The sequence below is a fragment of the Rana temporaria genome, chromosome 5 (assembly GCF_905171775.1).
Source record: "Rana temporaria chromosome 5, aRanTem1.1, whole genome shotgun sequence".
In the NCBI taxonomy this organism is placed as follows: Eukaryota; Metazoa; Chordata; class Amphibia; order Anura; family Ranidae; genus Rana; species Rana temporaria.
The window spans coordinates 410,480,649-410,505,927 of NC_053493.1; the positions used below are offsets into that span (position 1 = coordinate 410,480,649).

The 25,279-nt window shown below is 50.3% G+C and overlaps 1 protein-coding gene across 19 annotated transcripts in view; it reads right to left on the reverse strand.

Annotated features, from left to right (window-relative positions):
* Positions 1-25,279, reverse strand: part of PTK2 (protein tyrosine kinase 2) — a 458,969-nt gene that overhangs the window by 344,059 nt on the left and 89,631 nt on the right. For 7 of the 19 annotated variants that reach the window (XM_040355028.1, XM_040355026.1, XM_040355025.1 and 4 more), the window contains exon 1: positions 318-735. The exons of 1 other annotated variant lie outside the window; for it this stretch is intronic. In XM_040355028.1, coding sequence (XP_040210962.1) covers positions 318-420 — 103 coding nt within the window. In that variant the 5' untranslated portion in view covers positions 421-735. Of the gene's footprint in view, positions 1-317; positions 751-25,279 lie in introns of those variants that run through there. 11 more of the 19 variants (XM_040355034.1, XM_040355031.1, XM_040355033.1 and 8 more) reach the window with 4 other exon arrangements.

Genomic DNA, 25,279 nt, shown 5'->3' on the forward strand with positions numbered 1-25,279 from the left:
ACAACCTGTGCCTGAAATGTGGTGATTAACCCTCGCCGCCGCTGAAACCGCCAACCAGGCATTACAAAAAAAAAACACAATCTGCGCCCAAGCTGCTGGTTGGACCTGCGAGGGGGGCTGGTTATTAAACCCGATCAAATCTTTTGCGGTTTCGGCAAAAATTGGTCAGAACCTCCCCGGTGTGAGAAAAATCGCGCTAAGGTTTCGCACGGATGGCGTTAAACTCGTCTAAAAAGGAAAAAAATTAAAAAAGGAAGCAAGTCGATGAAATGTGTAGACGCAACAGACTGTAATTACTGTCTGGAAAAGAGGAGTACCTTTAGCCCAGCATATCGGAAAGGGACTGCAGCCGCTCTTCTCCATATAGATGACAGCACCTGTCTTTTCTGGGCCCAGACGGCCTGCCAGTTCCAACAACATACACACAGCGGAGGGGGGGGAGCAGAGAGAGGGGGGGGCAATGTCAATCCAGCACACAGCACACGATATCCCACTTCAGTGCTCGGGGGTTGGTAGGAGCTCCGGACGGATTGGGAACCTCCACTGCATTGCTGCTCTGGTTGTGTATTCAGGAAGAGTGCAGGGCACAGGATCCGGCACAGACATGAAGGATACCTTCCAATTACACAATCCGCTCATGCCTCAGCGCTGGCTGGCTGGGAAGGTAGCATGCTTGTTCCTGAATGCAGCCAGTAACGTGACTGTGTGTGTGCCTGGGATTGCTGCTTCCATTCAGTCAGGGGAGAGGGAGAGGAGGAAGAGGAGGAGGGCGGCAGGGAAGGAGGGGAGGAGGAGTGTGCAGAGTATTACCATACACCTTGTTAATATGCTAATCTCAATCTACCCTGCAGCTTTCTCTGTTTACCACACAACAAACCTGGCTCACATTACTTGCCACAGCAGTCCAGAGCCTGCGATAGAAGGGACCCGGCCACCAGAGCCTGCGATATAAGGGACCCGGCCACCAGAGCCTGCGATACAAGGGACCCGGCCACCAGAGCCTGCGATAGAAGGGACCCGGCCACCAGAGCCTGCGATATCAGGGACACGGCCACCAGAGCCTGCGATATAAGGGACCCGGCCACCAGAGCCTGCGATATCAGGGACCCGGCCACCAGAGCCTGCGATATCAGGGACCCGGCCACCAGAGCCTGCGATATCAGGGACCCGGTCACCAGAGCCTGCGATACAAGGGACCCGGCCAACAGAGCCTGCGATACAAGGGACCCGGCCACCAGACCCTGCGATACAAGGGACCCGGCCACCAGAGCCTGCGATACAAGGGACCCGGCCACCAGAGCCTGCGATATAAGGGACCCGGCCACCAGAGCCTGCGATATCAGGGACCCGGCCACCAGAGCCTGCGATATAAGGGACCCGGCCACCAGAGCCTGCGATATCAGGGACCCGGCCACCAGAGCCTGCGATATCAGGGACCCGGTCACCAGAGCCTGCGATAGAAGGGACCCGGCCAACAGAGCCTGCGATAGAAGGGACCCGGCCAACAGAGCCTGCGATATAAGGGACCCGGCCACCAGAGCCTGCGATAGAAGGGACCCGGCCACCAGAGCCTGCGATAGAAGGGACCCGGCCACCAGAGCCTGCGATAGAAGGGACCCGGCCACCAGAGCCTGCGATAGAAGGGACCCGGCCACCAGAGCCTGCGATATCAGGGACCCGGCCACCAGAGCCTGCAATATCAGGGACCCGGCCACCAGAGCCTGCGATATCAGGGACCCGGCCACCAGAGCCTGCGAGATAAGGGACCAGAGCCTGCGAGATAAGGGACCCGGCCACCAGAGCCTGCGAGATAAGGGACCCGGCCACCAGAGCCTGCGAGATAAGGGACCCGGCCACCAGAGCCTGCGATAGAAGGGACCCGGCCACCAGAGCCTGCGATAGAAGGGACCCGGCCACCAGAGCCTGCGATAGAAGGGACCCGGCCACCAGAGCCTGCGATAGAAGGGACCCGGCCACCAGAGCCTGCGATACAAGGGACCCGGCCACCAGAGCCTGCGATACAAGGGACCCGGCCACCAGAGCCTGCGATACAAGGGACCCGGCCACCAGAGCCTGCGATACAAGGGACCCGGCCACCAGAGCCTGCGATACAAGGGACCCGGCCACCAGAGCCTGCGATACAAGGGACCCGGCCACCAGAGCCTGCGATACAAGGGACCCGGCCACCAGAGCCTGCGAGATAAGGGACCCGGCCACCAGAGCCTGCGATATATAAGGGACCCGGCCACCAGAGCCTGCGATATCAGGGACCCGGCCACCAGAGCCTGCGATAGAAGGGACGCGGCCACCAGAGCCTGCGATAGAAGGGACACAGCCACCAGAGCCTGCGATAGAAGGGACCCGGCCACCAGAGCCTGCGATAGAAGGGACCCGGCCACCAGAGCCTGCGATATATAAGGGACCCGGCCACCAGAGCCTGCGATATATAAGGGACCCGGCCACCAGAGCCTGCGATATATAAGGGACCCGGCCACCAGAGCCTGCGATAGAAGGGACCCGGCCACCAGAGCCTGCGATAGAAGGGACCCGGCCACCAGAGCCTGCGATATATAAGGGACCCGGCCACCAGAGCCTGCGATATATAAGGGACCCGGCCACCAGAGCCTGCGATATATAAGGGACCCGGCCACCAGAGCCTGCGATATATAAGGGACCCGGCCACCAGAGCCTGCGAGATAAGGGACCCGGCCACCAGAGCCTGCGAGATAAGGGACCCGGCCACCAGAGCCTGCGATATAAGGGACCCGGCCACCAGAGCCTGCGATATAAGGGACCCGGCCACCAGAGCCTGCGATATAAGGGACCCGGCCACCAGAGCCTGCGATAGAAGGGACCCGGCCACCAGAGCCTGCGATATAAGGGACCCGGCCACCAGAGCCTGCGATATAAGGGACCCGGCCACCAGAGCCTGCGATAGAAGGGACCCGGCCACCAGAGCCTGCAAGATAAGGGACCCGGCCACCAGAGCCTGCGACATAAGGGACCCGGCCACCAGAGCCTGCGAGATAAAGGACCCGGCCACCAGAGCCTGTGAGATAAGGGACCCGGCCACCAGAGCCTGCGATAGAAGGGACACGGCCACCAGAGCCTGCGATACAAGGGACCCGGGCCACCAGAGCCTGCGATATAAGGGACCCGGCCACCAGAGCCTGCGATAGAAGGGACCCGGCCACCAGAGCCTGCGATAGAAGGGACCCGGCCACCAGAGCCTGCGATATAAGGGACCCGGCCACCAGAGCCTGCGATAGAAGGGACCCGGCCACCAGAGCCTGCGATCTAAGGGACCCGGCCACCAGAGCCTGCGAGATAAGGGACCTGGCCACCAGAGCCTGCGATAGAAGGGACCCGGCCACCAGAGCCTGCGATAGAAGGGACCCGGCCACCAGAGCCTGCGATATAAGGGACCCGGCCACCAGAGCCTGCGATATAAGGGACCCGGCCACAGGCTGTGCAGGGAAGGAGGAGGAAGAGGCAGACAATGTACGGAAATACTACTACAGAGACACACCGTCATTCATAAGTCACCAACTACTCAGCTGTGCTGTCATCAGGAAGTGCAACATTTCTACTTCCAGGGAGATCTCATTACAAATACAAAAGTATCCATTCTTTTATATATACACAAAGTATCCACTCCATATACACAGCAGATTATAAATACACTACATTGTCAAGTTTTGAGACACATGCCTTTACACACACACACACACACACACGGACTCAGAGGCGGCTGGTGCAAACAAACTTGGGGGGCGCAAACAAACTGAAAAAAAAAAAAAACACATCAAACGCCGCCACAGTGCCCATCAAACGCCGCCACAGTGCCCATCAAACGCCGCCACAGTGCCCAACAAACGCCGCCACAGTGCCCAACAAACGCCGCCACAGTGCCCAACAAACGCCGCCACAGTGCCCAACAAACGCCGCCACAGTGCCCAACAAACGCCGCCACAGTGCCCAACAAACGCCGCCACAGTGCCCAACAAACGCCGCCACAGTGCCCAACAAACGCCGCCACAGTGCCCAACAAAAACACAGCCACAGTGCCCAACAAAAACACAGCCACAGTGCCCAACAAACGCCGCCACAGTGCCCATCAAACGCCGCCACAGTGCCCATCAAACGCCGCCATAGTGCCCATCAAATGCCGCCACAGTGCCCATCAAGCGCCCCCACAGTGCCCCCACAGTGCCCATCAAACGCCCGCCCGGCACTTGTCTTGTCTTGGTGGGGCAGCGAAGTCCTCCACGCTCCTCAATGTCTTCTTCCGTCCTCTGCTATGATTGGATGCCTGATAGGCGTCCAATCACAGAGCCTATAATTTCAGCCAATCAGGTGACAGGTAACAGACCCACAGGCGTTTCAGTGTTAGGAAAAGGAATATTCATTCGCTTTCCTAACACAACACTGAGTGAACTGCGTGCGCCCAGCATGGCGCTCGCTGTTCACCTTTTTGGACGCCTATACGAGCCTCTTAATCAGGCGCTTCCAAAAAAAACACCCCGTCACTGTAATTCAGGTGCCCGGCGCCCAGAAAAAAAGAGGCTGGGCACCTTAATAGGGGGTGTCAGCGGCGACCATAGATGAATGGAAGGAGATAGGGGGTGACACCCGTGCGCCCTTTATGGACGCACCGCCACGAAATTTAACGGCATCCCAGTCTTGGTCCGTAGGGCTCAGTATTGAGTTGGCCCACCCTTTGCAACTATAACAGCTTCAACTCTTCTGGGAAGGCCGTCCACAAGGTTTAGGAGTGTGTCTATGGGAATGTTTGACCATTCTTCCAGAAGTGCATTTGTGAGGTCAGGCACTGATGTTGGACGAGAAGGCCTGGTTCGCAGTCTCCACTCCAGGTCATCCCAAAGGTGTTCTATCAGGTTGAGGTCAGGACTCTGTGGAGGCCAGTCAAGTTCCTGCACCCCAAACTCACTCATCCATGTATTTATGGACCTTGTTTTGTGCTCTGACCCAAATCATTTGGTGTGGGAACAGTTTGGGGACGGCCCCTTCCTGTTTCAACATGACTGCACACCAGTGCACAAAGCAAGGACCATAAAGACATGGATGAGTGAGTTTGGGGTGGAGGAACTTGACTGGCCTGCACAGAGTCCTGACTTCAACCTAATTGAACACCTTTTGGAAGACTGTGATGCCAGACCTTCTCAGCCATCAGTGTTTGACCTCACAAATGCTCTTCTGGAAGAATGGTCAAACATTCCCATAGACACACTCCTAAACCTTGTGGACGGCTTTCCCAGAAGAGTTGTAGCTGTTATAACTGCAAAGGGCGGAGCCAACTCAATATTGAACCCTGCGGACTAAGACTGGGAGGCCATTAAAGTTCATGTGTGTGTAAAGGTAGGCGTCCCAATACTTTTGGCAACATAGTGAATCTGTTTCCTATACACAGCATATTTAAGTGAAACTTTACTCTCCCAATCAACATTGATTGTATTTAATCCTCGTGCTGATCACATTAGTAAATACATAAGAAAGTACCGTATTTTTCGGCGTATACCTCGCACTTTTTTGCCCTTAAAATCAGGGCAAAATCGTGGGTGCGCGATATACGCCGATTCTTGCTTCCCACGCTGTGTTTGAACGCGGCCGCCGCCATATACCGAGCGCAGTACACTCGGCCATGCTCGGCTCCCCTCGCGGTTATGCGAGAGAAGCCGAGAGGAGTCGAGCGTGCCCGAGTGTACTGCGCTCGGTATATGGCGGCGGCGTTTAAACACAGCGCGGGAAGCGGCGATCGGCTCAGAGACGAGCACGGGAGAACCGGGGAGGACATCACGAAGGCCACATACGGACGCCAGACTGGACAAGGCCGCCGATGGACGCCGGGCAAGACACCAAAACGGTAAGTAATAAAAAAAAAAAAAAAATCAGGAATTTCAAGTCCACATTAGGGGTGCACGCTATACGCCGGCGCGCGCAATAGGCCGATAAATACGGTATATCATTTTTACTGGTTTTAAACTTTTTTTTAAATTTACATTTCTCCAGTTACTACCTGGTTTCTTGCCTAGGTAAATTATGTCATACATCCCAAGAGTCTTCAGGAGGGGAGGAAAGGAGGAGGGGTTTCCTCAGCTTTCACACCCTCCTGCATGCATGAGCTAAGGGCAGATGGATTCCAAGAAGCAAATGCTACATGAATGATTTGCCCTTACCCAAAATGGCCACGGCCAGAAAGTCTAGGGGCGGGGTGCACCACCAAATTGATGGTAGCAAGTAACCAACTTTTACTGGACAGCAAGACTGTAAAAGGAAGTGGGGAAATTGCTGATTAATAGGTAATAAAATAATAATACAGCTGACCTCAGAAAAAGAAATGAAAAACTGCGGATGCTGAGCAGGCTGCCAATCAGGGATCTGGGTGGATCACAACAATAAAGTTGGGACGCCTCCAGAGTCTGGAGAGTGACGTCAGCTGACAGCGGACTTTAGCCTGCCGTCAAATGAATCCGCACTTTGTTCTGCACTCCTGTGACCCATAGAAGAAGTGGGGCCAAAAGAGCTTTGACCCTACGTGTTCTTTATGTGATAAGGGGGAGCGGGGGTCAGGTTAGGATCGGAGATGGAGGAGCTTTGGAGTTTTTTTAGCAAGTCATACATAGATTGATAATTGCGCTGGTTCAGCAAGGACTAGGGATCAACCGATTATCAGGGGCAGATTTCCCTTTTTTTAAAGAATTGGTATCGGTCACAACTTTACCAATATTACCAATACTGGTCTCCCCTGCCACAGCAGCCATCTTTTTGGGGCCCACTTTATCATCGTACTGGGTAGAAGAAGCCAGGACTCCCAAGTTTTGGATTGGGCCTGCAAACATTCTGACAGCCTGAGTTCTGGCTTCTTCTACCTGGATAGGGAAAAAGACGCCGCCTCCCTCGCCATGGACAGTGCACATAAAGGAACGGCTGGACCAGAGAAGAGATGCCAGCCACCCACACTCCCACAGCCGGGCGCCAGTCAGCCAGTCACAGCAGGGCGCCAGCCAGCCACCCACAGCAGGGCGCCAGCCAGCCAGTCACAGCAGGGCGCCAGCCAGCCAGTCACAGCAGGGCGCCAGTCAGCCAGTCACAGCAGGGCGCCAGTCAGCCAGTCACAGCAGGGCGCCAGTCAGCCAGTCACAGCAGGGCGCCAGTCAGCCAGTCACAGCAGGGCGCCAGCCAGCCAGTCACAGCAGGACGCCAGTCAGCCAGTCACAGCAGGACGCCAGTCAGCCAGTCACAGCAGGACGCCAGTCAGCCAGTCACAGCAGGACGCCAGTCAGCCAGTCACAGCAGGACGCCAGTCAGCCAGTCACAGCAGGACGCCAGTCAGCCAGTCACAGCAGGACGCCAGTCAGCCAGTCACAGCAGGGCGCCAGTCAGCCAGTCACAGCAGGGCGCCAGTCAGCCAGTCACAGCAGGGCGCCAGCCAGCCAGTCACAGCAGGGCGCCAGCCAGCCAGTCACAGCAGGGCGCCAGCCAGCCAGTCACAGCAGGGCGCCAGCCAGCCAGCCACTAACCCACAGCAGGGTGCCAATTTAAATGTACAGAATATTGGCACCTGATAGCGGCCATCGGCCTGAAAGGCAGCTGAAAAATTGATACTGGTTCTGAAAAAAAAAAAAAAAAATACACCGGTCCACACCTAGGAGGGACCAGTCAAATGTTCTACACAAAAATCGATCAATCGATTTGCGTCAGCCCAATGGGTTTTTCTCAGTTAGTGTTGCTGGCTAATCATTGTGTTCTTCCGGCAGGGAAGGAACCCCACTTCCAGAATCCAACAGCAATGCGGAAGGGGTTCCCCCATCAACACTGACTGTGTTGATGGGGAAATCAAGACGTTGTCTTTCCTTCCACCTTTGGTGGAGGGAAAGAAAATTGTATAATCTGTGACCTACCTTAGAGTTGGATTAAAAGGAAGAAGAGGGGGGGTCTGTGTTCTCCCCCCCTCCATGTAAAGACGCAAACAGTGGCAGTTCGTTGTGCTCAATGCTAATGTACAGCCATACAACCAGGGCTGTTAGAAATCACGGGGCCCCGTACAGCCTACCTGACAGGGCCCCCCCTGAAATATATCAAAACAATATTTTCACAAACAAATACATCAAAACCATTATTAGCGGACGCAAACATAACAGAGAACCCAGTGTGCATAAGCCCTTTTTTAAATAGTTTTAAAAAATCTTAAGGCCCCTTTCACACTGGGGCGTTTTTCGAGCGAAGCCTCATCTGCAATCCCAATGTGCTGGTAAAGCAGCGCTAAGACCCTAACGTTTTAGAGCGTTTTTGCAGTGCCTCAGGCGTTTTTACAGCGCTTTCAATTCATTTCAATGGAGAGGGGCGCTTTTGGAGCGTTTTTTTTTTCCACGCCCAAAAGCTGCTCCAAAGACGCTGCTTGCAGGACTCGGTGTGAAAGGGTCCATTGAGATGCATTAAGAGCGTTTTATGAGCATTTTAATAGCGTTATTTTTAACGCTAAAACGCTTCGGTGTGAAAGGGGTCTTAAACGTTTTTTTATATAATTTTCTAAAGAATGTTAAAATGTATTTTATTTTACAATTTGTTATTTTTTTAAGAGACCGGTAAGCCAGCAGTGCCGTGGGCAGCACAGTGACATGGGGCACAGAGGGGGGGGGGGGGGGAATCAGAAGCAGGCAGAACAGGGAGGGGGATCGGTGCAGGGGGAAGTAATTCTGTAATTGCCCCTCCATCCGACCACAATGATTCCCTCTGCTGTCCAAACCCCCGTTTGCCCGGGCCCCCTACAGGAGGGCTGGTGGTCCCCCCCTACCAGCGGCCCAGCTTACAACAGTGTCCGGAGCATTTGGGTAGTGCCATATTCTACCTTGGCATACAAGTGCCTATTCTTTCTTGCTCCTGTCTGCTGTGTCAATAAATACCAAACACAAATAACGCAATCTACCAGCAGATATAACACCTCGGAGCTCACAATGCAAGGAGGCTAAAAACCCTCAATCATTTTTTCACTGTGAACACCCCGCACCATCGAGCAGACAAAGGAGCCCGGCGCGGCGCGATCACATCACCACATATCTCCGTGCTGGACAGGGCAGATAATGTCACGCTCAGAGAGCGATGGCCGCTAGATGTAACCAGTGAGCGGAGATACGGCGGCTCTACCCTACAAACATTCTCCGACAATCCCACACAGCAAATAACCACATCAGTCATCCTCTGGTAAAAGCCAACTTCTGTTCCAGGCAAATAAAGAGCATCCAGTGATTGCAGATACACAGCTGGGGGACAAAAAAAAACCCCAATCAAAGAACTGCGGCAGAAACTGCACAACAACAGATAATTATTACATGGGAGGCCATTTTTTCTGTATGTCCTATGAAACAGGTTCTTGAGAGAGCGAATAACTTGTATAGCGCTACGAATGCGAACTGAATCGCCTTCACTAGTTACACCCAGAATGAAGGGTAAAGTAAAGCAAAACTCTGCCCAAAAAAAAAAAAAAAAAGGAATAAAAATAGATAGCCCACTGAAAAATAAATAAATAAAAACAAAACAAAAAAAAACTGCAATATTTACTTACAATCCGTAAATCTCTCCCACAGTACATTTCTCTACCATATGTTCTCATCTCGGGAACCAAAGTCATCCTGGACCCACCAGAAAACTAACCAAGCACACCAATAGGTAGATTCATAAAGAGTTAGGCCGGCTTATCAGTAGATAAGCCGACCTAACTCAGAATCTACGCCGACTTATGTTTAAGCGCATGCTCAAACAGAGATACGCTTAAACATAAGCTTGCGCCGTCCTATCTTAGATTGCAATATTTTGGATGGCCGCTAGGTGGCGCTTCCATTGCGGTCAGCGTAGATTATGCAAATTAGTAGATACGCCGATCCACGAACGTACGCCCGGCCGACGCAGTACTTTTACGCCGTTTACGTAAGAGATAGGCCGCGTAAAGTTAGAGCTAGGCCCTATTGGAATAGTAAGTAGTATGGCCGCCGTTCCCGCGCCGAAATTCGATTTTTTTACGTCGTTCGCGTAAGTCGTCCGTAAATCGGGATTTTTTACGTCGTTTACATCCACGTCAAAATCAATAGGCCCGTGCGGCGTACTTAGCCGCAATGCACACTGGGAAATGTAGGCACCCGGCGCATGCGCAGTAAAAAAAAAAAAAAAAAAACGTAAAAAACGTGAGGTCAAGCCTCATTAACATAAAACACCCCCCACACATTTGAATTAGGCGCCCTTACGCCCGCCGATTTAGGCTACGCCGTCGTAACTTAGCAGGCAAGTACATTGTGAATCATGTACTTGCCTCGCTAACTTACGGCGGCGTAGCTTAAATTCCTTAAGCTACGCCGCAGCAAAGTTAGGCATAGCTACGTGAATCTACCTACAAGATTCCAATAGGAATACACAAGATGCTTGTATTTAGTTGAGTGGAATCTTGATATATAAGCGCGGTCATTTACCCCTTAGGATCCCAACGCCCTTGTCCTTTAGACAATGCTTGCTTTACTGTGCTTTCAGGCTAGGTTTCCACTATTACGACCTGAAAGTCGCATGATTTTGATGCAACCTTAAACAACGCCTGTGTATTCTTGAGGTCTATGGACCTCAAGTTGCATCAAAGTGGGACGAAAGTAGCGCAGGGACTACTTTGAAGTTGCTGCGACTTGAAGTCACACAGATATGAACGATTGGAAATCACCGGGTACGACTTGTCATGAGACTTTGCAGTCCCAAGTCGCATGACAAGTGGCACTAGTGGAAACCGAGCCACACTGCTTGTTCAGAACACATGAATCCCTCCTATCTGATGCAGTTCCCTTTCCCTCTTCAATTCCCTTCCTCTCTCCCCCCCCCTTCTTTTTTCTTGCCACTTTTACCTGATCTCTATTTTTAAAATGTTGTTTCTGGGTCAGACACTTGAGCTTGATCCGAATATATATCTATATCCCACTATAGTTGTTCAGAGATCTCGATGGGCATAGGGAATCGAGATCTCGATGGGCATAGGGAATCGAGATCTCGATGGGCATAGGGAATCGAGATCTCGACGGGCATAGGGAAGCGAGATCTCGACGGGCATAGGGAAGCGAGATCTCGACGGGCATAGGGAAGCGAGATCTCGACGGGCATAGGGAAGCGAGATCTCGACGGGCATAGGGAAGCGAGATCTCGACGGGCATAGGGAAGCGAGATCTCGACGGGCATAGGGGAGCGAGATCTCGACGGGCATAGGGGAGCGAGATCTCGACGGGCATAGGGGAGCGAGATCTCGACGGGCATAGGGGAGCGAGATCTCGACGGGCATAGGGGAGCGAGATCTCGACGGGCATAGGGGATCGAGATCTCGACGGGCATAGGGGATCGAGATCTCGACGGGCATAGGAGATCGAGATCTCGACGGGCATAGGAGATCGAGATCTCGACGGGCATAGGAGATCGAGATCTCGACGGGCATAGGAGATCGAGATCTCGACGGGCATAGGAGATCGAGATCTCGACGGGCATAGGAGATCGAGATCTCGACGGGCATAGGAGATCGAGATCTCGACGGGCATAGGAGATCGAGATCTCGACGGGCATAGGAGATCGAGATCTCGACGGGCATAGGAGATCGAGATCTCGACGGGCATAGGAGATCGAGATCTCGACGGGCATAGGAGATCGAGATCTCGACGGGCATAGGAGATGGAGATCTCGACGGGCATAGGAGATGGAGATCTCGACGGGCATAGGAGATGGAGATCTCGACGGGCATAGGAGATGGAGATCTCGACGGGCATAGGAGATGGAGATCTCGACGGGCATAGGAGATGGAGATCTCGACGGGCATAGGAGATCGAGATCTCGACGGGCATAGGAGATGGAGATCTCGACGGGCATAGGAGATGGAGATCTCGACGGGCATAGGAGATGGAGATCTCGACGGGCATAGGAGATGGAGATCTCGACGGGCATAGGAGATGGAGATCTCGACGGGCATAGGAGATGGAGATCTCGACGGGCATAGGAGATGGAGATCTCGAAGGGCATAGGAGATGGAGATCTCGACGGGCATAGGAGATGGAGATCTCGACGGGCATAGGAGATGGAGATCTCGACGGGCATAGGAGATGGAGATCTCGACGGGCATAGGAGATGGAGATCTCGACGGGCATAGGAGATGGAGATCTCGACGGGCATAGGAGATGGAGATCTCGACGGGCATAGGAGATGGAGATCTCGAAGGGCATAGGAGATGGAGATCTCGACGGGCATAGGAGATGGAGATCTCGACGGGCATAGGAGATGGAGATCTCGACGGGCATAGGAGATGGAGATCTCGACGGGCATAGGAGATGGAGATCTCGACGGGCATAGGAGATGGAGATCTCGACGGGCATAGGAGATGGAGATCTCGACGGGCATAGGAGATCGATATCTCTACGGGCATAGGAGATGGAGATCTCGACGGGCATAGGAGATGGAGATCTCGACGGGCATAGGAGATGGAGATCTCGAAGGGCATAGGAGATGGAGATCTCGACGGGCATAGGAGATGGAGATCTCGACGGGCATAGGAGATGGAGATCTCGACGGGCATAGGAGATGGAGATCTCGACGGGCATAGGAGATGGAGATCTCGACGGGCATAGGAGATGGAGATCTCGACGGGCATAGGAGATCGAGATCTCGACGGGCATAGGAGATCGATATCTCTACGGGCATAGGAGATCGAAATCTCTACGGGCATAGAAATCTCTACATCTGTGTTTGCACATGTATGTATGCATGCATATCTCTCTCTGTACACACACACACACACACACACACACCCTTTTCTCACTACAATTTGACGAGACATATAGAACTACATTTGCCCATTGAATCTTTTCTATAGTAAATTTCACAAAAAGTATGGTAATCATTTCATACCCCTCCTACTTATTAGGCCCCTTTCACACCGGGACGGATCTATCAGCTGCGCCCGCCAGCTCAGCTAGAGATCTCTCCGTTGATCTCTGCTGAGCCGGCGGATGACAAGGTCCCTCTCTCTTCGCTGAGCAGTGAGGGGCTTGTCGAGCGCTGCTGCTTGCTATGGAGAGATCGGACAGCATGTCCGCTTTCTATAGATCTCACCCGATCCGATAGAACGGATGGCGATGTATCGCCATCTGTCCGATTTTAGCGGATCGGATGTCAGTGGACATGTCATCGCTGACATCTGACGCTCCAAAGACAAGCATGGAGCGGCCGTTCAGGTTCGCCGAAAAGACTGCCTAAACCAGTGGTCTCCAAACTGCGGCCCGGAGGCCAGATGTGGCCCTTTGCTTGATTTTATCCGGCCCTTTGGGTGTTTTTTTTATTCATTGGCACCAATGATGGGGCAGAATTCCTCCCAATGATGGGGCAGAATTCCTCCCAATGATGGGGCAGAATTCCTCCCAATGATGGAGCAGAATGACACCCAATGATGGAGCAGAATGACACCCAATGATGGAGCAGAATGACACCCAATGATGGAGCAGAATGACACCCAATGATGGAGCAGAATGACACCCAATGATGGGGCAGAATGACACCCAATGATCCCAATGACGGGGCAGAATGACACCCAATGATCCCAATGATGGGGCAGAATGACACCCAATGATCCCAATGACGGGGCAGAATGACACCCAATGATCCCAATGACGGGGCAGAATGACACCCAATGATCCCAATGACGGGGCAGAATTCCTCCCAGTGACGGGGCAGAATTCCTCCCAGTGACGGGGCAGAATTCCTCCCAGTGACGGGGCAGAATTCCTCCCAGTGACGGGGCAGAATTCCTCCCAGTGACGGGGCAGAATTCCTCCCAGTGACGGGGCAGAATTCCTCCCAGTGACGGGGCAGAATTCCTCCCAGTGACGGGGCAGAATTCCTCCCAGTGACGGGGCAGAATTCCTCCCAGTGACGGGGCAGAATTCCTCCCAGTGACGGGGCAGAATTCCTCCCAGTGACGGGGCAGAATTCCTCCCAGTGACGGGGCAGAATTCCTCCCAGTGACGGGGCAGAATTCCTCCCAGTGACAGGGCAGAATTCCTCCCAGTGACAGGGCAGAATTCCTCCCAATGACACCAATGATGGGGCAGAATTTGTCCCAGTGACACCAATTATGGGGTCCAATGACACTAATGATGGGGGATTTTGTACTCCTGATGGCCACAGTCTGGCCCCGTAAAGTCTGGAGGACAATAATCCGGCCCTTTGTTTAGAAAGTTTGGAGACCCCTGGCCTAAACGGTCCGCCCGTGTGAAAGGGGCCTTATATAGAAACACACTCCTTACAACTTCATGTTGATATCTATGGTGTTCTGTGTATTTTACCTGACCACAAAGTACTGATTGTTTTTCGATATACTCCTTCCACCTGTTGTATTTTATGTAAGAACTGATCTTACACAAAGAATGTATAAATGAATACTCCAATGTGCAGAAATTCACGTTAGGCTAATGCCAGATGGGTACTTTGCTTAAAGGAGTTGTAAAGGTAAAAGTTTTTTTACCTTAATGCATCCTATGCATTAAGGTAAAAAAACATCTGACGGCACCGCCCCCCCCCCCCTCCCCGAGCCCCCATTTTACTTACCTCACCGTTCGAAAGTCCCGGGCGCGTGCTTGTCGTCCTGCTCGGTTCCCAGCCTGGCCGTTGATTGGCTAGGCTGGGCGAATTGATAGCAGCGCAGCCATTGGCTGGCGCTGCTGTCAATCACAGCGGATGACGCGGCGCGCCGGGGGGCGGGGCCGAGTGATACAGTCGGCGGCTATGGCCGCTGCTGTATCACGGGAGCGCGCTCGCAAAAGCTTTCCACCATGCGAGGGAGCTCGCATGAACGTGGAAAGCTTTTGCGAGGAGGAGCCGAGACAGCCGCCGAGGGACCCCAGAAGACACGGATACGGGTCACTCTGTGCAAAACGATCTGCACAGTGGAGGTAAGTATAACATGTATGTTATTTAAAAAAAATAATAATTGTACCTTTAGTGTTCCTTTAATTGTATTTTGTGGTGATGGGCTACAGAGCCAAAGCAATCTATGAAAGCCTTTGTGTCAGAAACTTGTCATTCCAGAAAAGCTCTGACGTTCCTTCACACGGGACGCTCGGTAACGTCACACCCAAGCCTTAGGTGAAGACTTTGGACTTTCTGAATACAGTTTTGGGAAAATAAAAGGCATCTCTCTGCCTGGGATACATGATTCCGCATTGTGTTTAGCTCTGTTTTTTAGCAAGTCTTTTGATATTTTCAAAGGAGAAACTAAATCTACAGAAATGGTGCTTTGCATGAATTCCCCCTAACAAATAGTGCTAGAAAACATTGTTCCCCCACGACACCATCGTTAGTTCTAGCAATGTCTTTGCTGAGTTTTTTAAAATAACGGGAATGTAGCAAGAGGATCTGGAACACAAAATGTAGGCAAGAACACCCAAACACCCAGGTGGACAGTAAAAAAAAAAAAAAAAAAAAACGCACACAGTTGAGCCATGTTTTTACTATCCTCCGACCGTTTTCTCTTAGCCCCCATTCACATCTAGGCGTTTTAACGCCTGTAGTGCTACGCCGCTGCCGCCAGAGGGATGAAAACACATGTCCCTCTATGGAGATGGTTCACATCTCCACGCCGAACGCCGGACGCCTGAAAAAAGGTCCCGGACCTTTTTTTCAGGCGGCGTTCGGCTAGGAGATGGGAACCATCTCCATAGAGGGGGTCAATCTGGGGCACATCTAGATGGACAATACCGGCGTTTTGTCGCAGCAAATCGCGGTACAAAACGCCGCTATGTGTACCGCGATTTGCAGTGACAAAACGCAGCGAATTTGTCTGCCTAGGTGTGAATGGAGCCTTTACCTGCAAAGGCAGTAGAAGGAGGTGTACAGCTGTGGCCAAAAAAAGTTTTGAGAATTACACGAATATTACATTTTCACAAAGTCTGCTGCCTCCGTTTTTATGGCGGCAATTTGCATATCCTCCAGAGTTTTATGAAGAGCGATCAGACAAATTGTAATTAAATTGTAAAGTCCCTCTTTGCCATGAACTTAAAGTGGAAGTCCACACAAAAATGGAGCTTCCGCTGTCCGAATCCTCTCCGGTGTCACATTTGGCACCTTTCAGGGGGAAGAAAGGGGAGCAGATACCCGTCTAAGACAGTATTTGCACCCACTTCCAGGCATAAACCCCCACATATCTGCCGCAGTCTACACCACGTCCGGCGCCTCCCCCCCCCCAATGTCTTCTGGGAAACACAGGGGTCCCAGAAGACAGCAGGGACCTGTGGGCATTGCGCAGCGTGAGTAGCAGTAGGGAACCAGGAAGTGATGCCGCAGGGCTTCGCTTCCCGATTCCCTTCCCAGGGATGGGTCGGCCTTGGGTGCAGATATCGCGGGCATTCTGAACAGGTAAGTGTGCTTAGTTTAAAAGTCAGCAGCTGCCGTATTAGTAGCTGCTGACTTTAAAAAAATGTAATAAAATATTCGGCAGACCTCCGATTTAAAGCGGAGTTCCACCTAAAAATGGAACTTCCGCTTAATCCACTCCTTCCCATCTTACATGCCACATTTGGCATGTAATTTTTTTGGGGGGGGTCAGGAGGAGTGGGACTTCCTGTCCCACTTCCTCCTTCCGCCGAGGGGCTGGTAAGGCGATTAGCTTAATCGCCTTATTGCAGCCCCTCCCTGTAGGCGAGTGCCTGTCCAATCGGCATGCGCAGTGCCGCTCGTGCATGCGCAGTGCCGCTCGCGCATGCGCAGTGGGTGCCTGGCCGTGAAGCCCGAAAGCTGTCACTGCCGGGTGCCCACACTAGTAATGAAGAGGGGGGGGGCGAGGAGCGGAGCCCCGGCCGGCGCGTCGCTGGAACCGTGGAGCAGGTAAGCGTCTGTTTATTAAAAGCCAGCAGCTACACTTTTTGTAGCTGCTGACTTTTAATAAACTTAAAAAAAGTCTGGAACACCCCTTTAATCCCATAAAAAAATATTTCCACTGTATTTGTGAAGGAGGCTCCAGGGCACCTAAAAGTCCAGCAAGCGACAGAAGTGTCTCGTACAGTTGGTTCAGCTGAGGGATCGGGGGCGGCACCAGTGCAGCGCTTGCTCAGGAATGGCAGCAGGCAGGTGTGAGGACATCGGCACACAGTGAGGAGAAGACTTTTGGAGGACGGTGTCAGGAAGGGAAGCAAAGAAGCTACTTCTCTCCAGGAAAAACATCCGGGACAGACTGATATTCTGCAGAAGGTACAGGGATTGCACTGCTGAGGACTGGGGGAAAGTCATGTTTTCTGCTGAATCCCCTTTCTGATTTTTTGGGGCATCCGGAAAAAACCTTGTCCAGAGAAGAGAAGGTGAGCGCCACCATCAGTCCTGTGTCATGCCAACAGTACAGCATCCTGAGACCATTCTTGTGGTCAGCCGAGGGAGTGGGGGGCTCACTCACAATTTTGCCTAGGAACACAGCCATGAATAAAGAATGGTACAAAAACATCCTCCGAGAGCCACTTCCCCCAACCATCCAAGAACAGTTTGGTGAGGAACAATGCCTTTCCCAGCATGCTGGAGCCCCTTGTCATAAGGCTAAAGTGATAACCAAGCGGCTTGGGGAACAAAACATCAACATTTTGGGTCCATGGACAGGAAACTCCCCAGACATGAATCCCATTGAGAACTTGTGGTCAAACCTCAAGAGGCGGGTGAAAAAAAAAAAAAAAAACACAAATTCTGACAAACTTCAAGAATTGATTATGCAAGAATGGGCGGCCATCAGTCAGGATGTGGCCCAGAAGTTGAGGACAGCATGCCGGGGAGAAATGCAGAGGGGTCTTGAAAAAGAAGGGTCATCACTGCAAATATTGACTCTTTGCATAAACTGCAATTGTCAATAAAAGCCTCTGACACTTATGGAATGCTTGTAATTATACTTCAGTATCCCATAGTAACATCTGACAAAAAGATCTAAAAACACTGAGTGAAAAACAATATATTTGTGTCATTTTCAAAATTTTTGGCCCACGGCTGTATATATGCTGTGGCCACATCACGGCAAAAATGATACTTGCCCTCACGTTCAACTGAATGGTTTGGGGGGGGGGGTGTTGGATTGGGACCCTGACACTGCCCCACTACCCCTGTGCAATGTACACGGTTTTGGCGTGCTGCTGTAGGATTTAGGGGTTAAAAAACAGTGCCAGTGAAGCTGTGATATAATGCCTCCTCACCACCTGTCAAATGCTCTCTGAACTGCAATCTGAATAAATATCGCTCCCCAGGAGGCAACACATGTAAATGAGGCCTAACAGAGCCAAGAGTTATGGAAATCTCTATGCCGGAGCCTCCTAGACACACTAGGTCTGTGAATGGGGTATGAATGAGACACAAAAAACAAAATAAGCCGGATTCAGGTAGTGCGGCGTATTTTAGCCGGCGTAGCGTATTTACGCTACGCCGCTGTAAGTTATAAAGGCAAGTGCTGTAATCACAAAGCACTTGCGTCCTAACTTACGGCGGCGTAGCGTAAATGTGCCTGCCTAAGCGCGGCTAATTCAAATTGTGAGTGGGTGGGCGTGTTTAATGTTCATGACTCGTGACCCGACGTGATGGACGTTTTTAACAAACGGCGCATGCGCCGTCCGTGGACATATCCCAGTGTGCATTGCTCCGAAGTACGCCGCAAGGACGTATTGGTTTCGACGTGAACGTAAATTACGTCGAGCCCCATTCACGGACGACTTACGCAAACGACGTAAAAACTTCAAAAATCAACTTGGGAAAGACGTCCATACTTAACATTGGCTAGTCCAACTTTTTGTTGAACTAACTTTACGCCTGAAACCGCCTTACGTAAATGGCGTATCTTTACTGCGACTGGCAAGCGTACATTCGTGAATCGGCGTATCTCGCTGATTCTCGCTGATTTACTGCAATCAGCGGCGCATTGCGAGGGGAATAGCTCCTAAACCGTACAAGTTTAGGAGATATTCTTTATACCTACAGGTAAGCCTTATTATAGCCTTACCTGTAGGTAAAAGTGGTAGTACAGAGTTTACTACCACTTTAATTTGAGCGCAGAAAACCATCAGTGAATGGGCCCCTTCACCTACCAGGGTCCCCTTGTAACACTTTTGGCTGGACTGGCTTGTTAGTTTGGGATTTTATCCTTTGCTGTCAACCGTCTACCTTGCAACACATTTATTTCCTCTGTGGTAAATGTCAGCAAGCTGTTTTTTGACTGGCTGTCATGTCTTCCAGCACACACGCTATAATAAATTGCCAACAATAATATGAAAGTGTATATCATGTGCCGCTCTCTCTTTCTCTCTCGCTATAACGGTCACTAGTTTTTACTCTTTGAGGGCTCATGGACACTTGTGTCTCCCTATAAAGAGCAATCCTTGGTGGACTGCTTTTCAGAGGGCATTTGACAAGCGTCTAGGGGGCACCGTATCGCCTCCCCCATCACCCGTTTTAATCCTATAAAGCCCACAACACCGCACCCGCATGTTATACGCGTGGTTGTAAGGCGGTGGAGGTGGGGCTTCATGCACTGGAATGGGAGGGGTTTAGCAGCGGTACTGTCTGCGTAATGCGACACGGGTATAATTTTTGCTGCAGCATATGCAGCTCAAAGCGGACCCTTACCCCAAAAGTGAAAAGAGCCGCTTATTCAACTACCTACCCCCGTGCTCTAACACTTGACTTTTATTATGGGGAGCAGGTACCTGCACCCACTTCCTTGATTCTTACCTAGGTGAGAATGATGTGTACCTAGACACAACCCCTACCCACAATCCCCCCCCCCAGCTTTCTGGCACACGTTTACATCCCAGATGACTGCAGGACCAGTCTCACGCTCGCAGTGGGGAGCCGTCTCATTCCTCAGAAAGTCCCATATCCAAAATGGCGACGCCAGGGACTTGCGGCAGGAAAAAGAACCAGTGGCGGCAAAAAAAAGAACCAGCGGCGGCAGGAAAAAGAACCAGCGGCGGCAGGAAAAAAGAACCAGCGGCGGCAGGAAAAAAGAACCAGCGGCGGCAGGAAAAAAGAACCAGCGGCGGCAGGAAAAAAGAACCAGCGGCGGCAGGAAAAAAGAACCAGCGGCGGCAGGAAAAAAGAACCAGCGGCGGCAGGAAAAAAGAACCAGCGGCGGCAGGAAAAAGAACCAGCGGCGGCAGGAAAAAGAGGAAGGTAGGTGCAGCTGCTTGGGCATTAACCACAAGCGTTTTTAAGGCGTTTTTCAATTCATTTCAATAGAGAGGGGCGTTTTTGGAGCGTTTTTTTTTTCAGCGCCCAAAAGCTGCTCCAAAGATGCTGCTTGCAGGACTTGCAGTGTGAAAGGGTCCATTGAGATGCATGGAGAGCGTTTTATGAGCCTTTTAATAGCGCTATTTTCAACACTAAAATGCTTCAGTGTGAAAGGGGTCTTATTTTTATTTAAAAAAGTGAGAAGTAAACATTGTAAAAAAAAAAAAAGGCAAGGCACAGCAAGAATATTTTTATTTTCTATAATTACACCACCTCAAGGAAACTTCCTCCTCCAGCTTCCCTCCACTGCAATTTGAAGATTATCCAGATTTAGGGCGAGGTAAACTGGCAAAGAGCAACAAGTATTTATATATACCGGTCAGTTCTATCTGCGGAATGGAGTTCACCATTTCCCTTCGACTTTAGTCAAAAGAAAGTAAACAAGCAGAGATTGTTCACAGAGATCCTTTAGACCCGGTTCACACTGGGGCGACTCGTCGGGCGACGCAGCCGCCTGACAAGTCGCGTCCCATTCTAGTGAATAGAACCGTTCTAACAGGAGCGACGCAAGTCGCTTCGACTTAGAAAAAGGTTCTTGTACTACTTCGGGGGCGACTTGCATGGACTTCTATACAGAAGTCATTTTGCAAGTCGCCTTAGATGTCGTCTTCATGTTGCCTGGCCGAGTCGCACCCGAAGTCGTGCCGCCCCTGTGTGAACCGGCTCTCATTCATAAACAAAGCAATCGGGATCAATACTCATGAAAAAAAAAACTAAGATAGCCAAGCTTTACCTTTTATAATAATTATTATTATTATTATTATTATAATTATACAGGATTTATATAGCGCCAACAGTTTGCGCAGCGCTTTATAATTAGTCCCCATACTCAGCACACCCACCTCCTCACAGGAAGGATATGGAATATTCGGAATATATTTACTGGTACAGTAGTGAAGCATGACAAGCACAACTTAAGGTAGATCTATAAATACTAACTGGATGGCATTTGGCTTGCTAAAGCACTTTGCATTAGAGACAATTTTTTTAAAGCCTTAAAGCGGTTGTATAGGGATTTTTTTTACTTTTACCTACAGGTAAGCCTATAATAAAGCCTATAATAAGGTCTATAATAAGGCTTACCTGTAGGTAAAAAAATATATCTCCTAAACCTTTACGGTTTAGGAGAGTCTACAGGAGAATCAGGACGCCCACTAACACACAGCTCCTTTCTCTGCAACGTAGAGCGCGTCCTGACTCTCCTGTGGTCCAAGAGATGGGGCGAGCACGAATTCCACACCAGGGAGAAAGCCTTGCATTACCGTGTGGAGTTACAGACAGAAGAACAGGAAGTGAGGATTTCTCAGAAGAAATAAGGACATTTAAAAGCAAAATGGAAGGATGAGGTAAGTGAAGGAGGACTGCACTAAGGTAAAGGAAGATATTTAGGGGGAAAAAAAAATTGTACCTTTACAACCCCTTTGACCACTTGCCGACCACCTCACGTACATATACTGTAGGGCGGCGGTTCTTCCACACGAAACCACATACAGGTACGTGATCTCGCGCTTCCGGGTCTGCAGTGTGCACGTGCGCCGCCACCGACCTACTCCAGGTGTGCTAAAAATATGTATCAGAATACATACAGGGGAAGCTCCATTAGTCTCGTCATGCCAACAGCCACCACAATATGGGGGTATCCTGTGTCTCAGTGCACCCCCACCTCCCCCGCTGTGCGATCGCGTCGCGCCGCGCCAGCCAGTAATTGAGGCCGCGGCATTCTGCAGGCCTATGCTTCCTTCCCCAGGCACAAGGTCGCTAATTCTAGTCGCAATTGAGACCTGACGCCCGGATTTCGTCGAGCCCTGTGTAACCATATTGCTACACTTAGAGGCGCCTCCTCTTCTCTTTTATACGCTGGAGCTCCTGCTGGATTTTGCTTCTAATTCTCTTGTGGAGGCTTCCATGTGTGGATGGACATTTTATGGTTACACAACCAATCACATTGCTATAATCTTTTTATATGGATTATAAACTGAATTACTTAAAGCGGTGGTTCCCCTAAAAATAAACTTTTGACATTGCATTTGCTACATTAATTACAATTAGAATCGGCTGGTTTTATTGAAAAAATACCTCCGTACGTAGCATTTGCTATATTCGTTCCCACCGCCACTTCCGGGTACGATGCTGGCGGTGGGCGTTCGTAATTGATGGACAGGCATCCGACCGACGCATCCATCGCGTCACGAGATGCCGAAAGAAGCCGAACGTCGGTGCGGCTCTATACGGCGCATGCGCACTGACGTTCGGCTTCTTTCGGCATCTCGTGACGCGATGGATGCGTCGGTCGGATGCCTGTCCATCAATTAGGAACGCCCACCGCCAGCATCGTACCCGGAAGTGGCGGTGGGAACGAATATAGCAAATGCTACGTACGGAGGTATTTTTTCAATAAAACCAGCCGATTCTAATTGTAATTAATGTAGCAAATGCAATGTCAAAAGTTTATTTTTAGGGGAACCACCGCTTTAAGAATAAAATGGTTGTGGAACGAATCATTTGAGTGCTTTGGATTACAAGCATGTTTCCGGAACTAATTCTGCTCGCGAACCAAGGTTTTACTGTAGCCCTCATGATTCAGCAGGAAATAATGACCACCATCTATCTGATCAGTAGGCTACTGACAAGCATGGCAGACGGCGGGATAAGAGTTCCGGCCATTTTACACAGCGGCTTGTGCATCTGCTTTGCGTCGCTATTGTCGGGCCCCTCAGTACAAAAAGGTTAGTTTGACCCGCTCCCATTACTTGGCTGTTCCGCTGCAATTAGAACCATTGAATTAGCATTGTATATACAGGCCTATTTTTCAGGCATCCGTAGAAAGAGGCTCCATGGAGCCGACAGAAGACGGATGGGGATAGTTTGGAAGACAAATCATTTTAGCTCTGTCAGGCAGGAAGGCGGTTTGCAGCCTGCTGACACATCACGCTCGCTGAAACACAATGCACTTGGACATCCAGAGTAAAAATAAATGCATGTATTCCATAGGGAGCGAGAGACAGCGGTAAAATGCGAAGGTCATCCTTGCGTCTATGCGATTGCCCGGAGGCTTGAGGAGTATGTATGGTCATAGCGAGGAGGAGGATTACAGGAATATCAAGATTCAAAATCTGCAGCTCAGGCTGGCAGGTCATTGCAAATTCTACTGGCTGCAAAATACATTAGAGAAGATGTAATCCCAGTAACTAGAATAGTATAGAATGTTGTGATTTTTCTATTATATTCTAATTTTGTCATTTTAAAAGTTTTTTTTTTTTTTTTTACTTTGCAGCTTTTATTAAAATATCTGATCATCAGGCCTTTAAAAGCGAAAATCCGGGCAAGCAGAAGGACCCGCATGCCTCCCCCCCCTCAATCCCTGATAGTGGTTGTAAAAACACACACACACACACACACACACACAATGGGGTATATTTACTAAAGGCAAATCCACTTTGCACTACAAGTGCACTTGGAAGTGCAGTTGCTGTAGATCTGAAGGGGACATGCTAAGGAAAAAAAAAAAAAGTTTTTGCTTGTACATGACTGGATGATAAAATCAGCAGAGCTTCCCCTCATTTCAGATCTTCCCCTCAGATCTACAGCGACTGCATTTCCAAGTGCACTTGTAGTGCAAAATGGATTTGCCTTCAGTAAATCAACCCCAATATATATCCCTTTCACGCCGAGCGTACGCATATACGTGTCCTCGGCTTTCGGGGGATATTCCGGTATGATGAACGCAGCTGCAGGCATCATCCCGGTACCGTTGTTTAGAGCTGGCGATTGGCTATCCAGACATAACAACCGATGCGGCTAAAAGCTGCTCGGTTGTTATGCCGGAGGAGCGGGAGGGGACATCCCTCCCGCCGCTTCTCACCGCTCTGACCGGGCCTCCCGTCTCACCGGGAGACCAGATCCTCCATCCGGCGCCTCCAGTGTCCAGGCGCAGACTGAAACTAAGCTGTAAACGGCTTTGATTCAGTCTCCGCAATGGAAACACGGAAGCGACGTCATGACGTCACTTCAGGGTTTTTTCGGCTGCCAATGGCGCCGGATTTAAAAAAAGTACACAGAATCGCCGTTTTCGGTGATCTGAATACTTTGAAGCGCAAAGGAGGTATTGGGGGTCTTTTAGACCCCCGATCCCGCAAAAAAGAGTACCTGTCACCACCTATTACTATCACAAGGGAGGTTTACATTCCTTGTGACAGCAATAAAAGTGATCAAAATGTAAAATATATATATATATATAGATATATATATATATATATATATATTATAAAAATAAAATGAATAAGAAAAAAAAAAAAATTTAAAGCGCCCCCCTCCCCGGGAGCTTGCGCAACAAAGAAAATGCATACGGAAGTCGCGCCGGCATATGAAAACTGTGTTCATATCACACATGTGAGGTATCGCCGCGATCGTCAGAGCAAGAGCAATAATAGACCTCCTCTGTAACTCTAACCTGGTAACCGTAAAGCGTTGCCTATGGAGATTTTTAGTTACCGTAGTTTGTCGCCATTCCACGAGTGCGTGCAATTATAAAGCGTGACATGCTTGGTATCTATTTATCTATTTACTTGGCGTAACATCTTTCACATTATGCAAAAAAATTGGTCTAACTTTACTTTTTCATTTTTTTTAAAATTCATGAAAGTTAATTTTTCCCAAAAAAGTTGCGTTTGAAACACCGCCACACAAATACCGTGAGACATAAAATATTGCAACAATCGCCATTTTATTCTCTAGATTCTCTGCTAAAAAAATATATATAATGTTTGGGGGTTCTAAGTAATTTTCTAGCAAAAAATATGGATTTTTAACTTGTAAACACCAAATGTCATAAATATGCTTAGGCATGAAAGGGATATATATATATGTCATCATACATGTCATACTAAAGCCTCATACATACGATCAGATTTTCTGCGGACAAAGAGTAGGACCAGATGGTCACCAGTCATCTCTA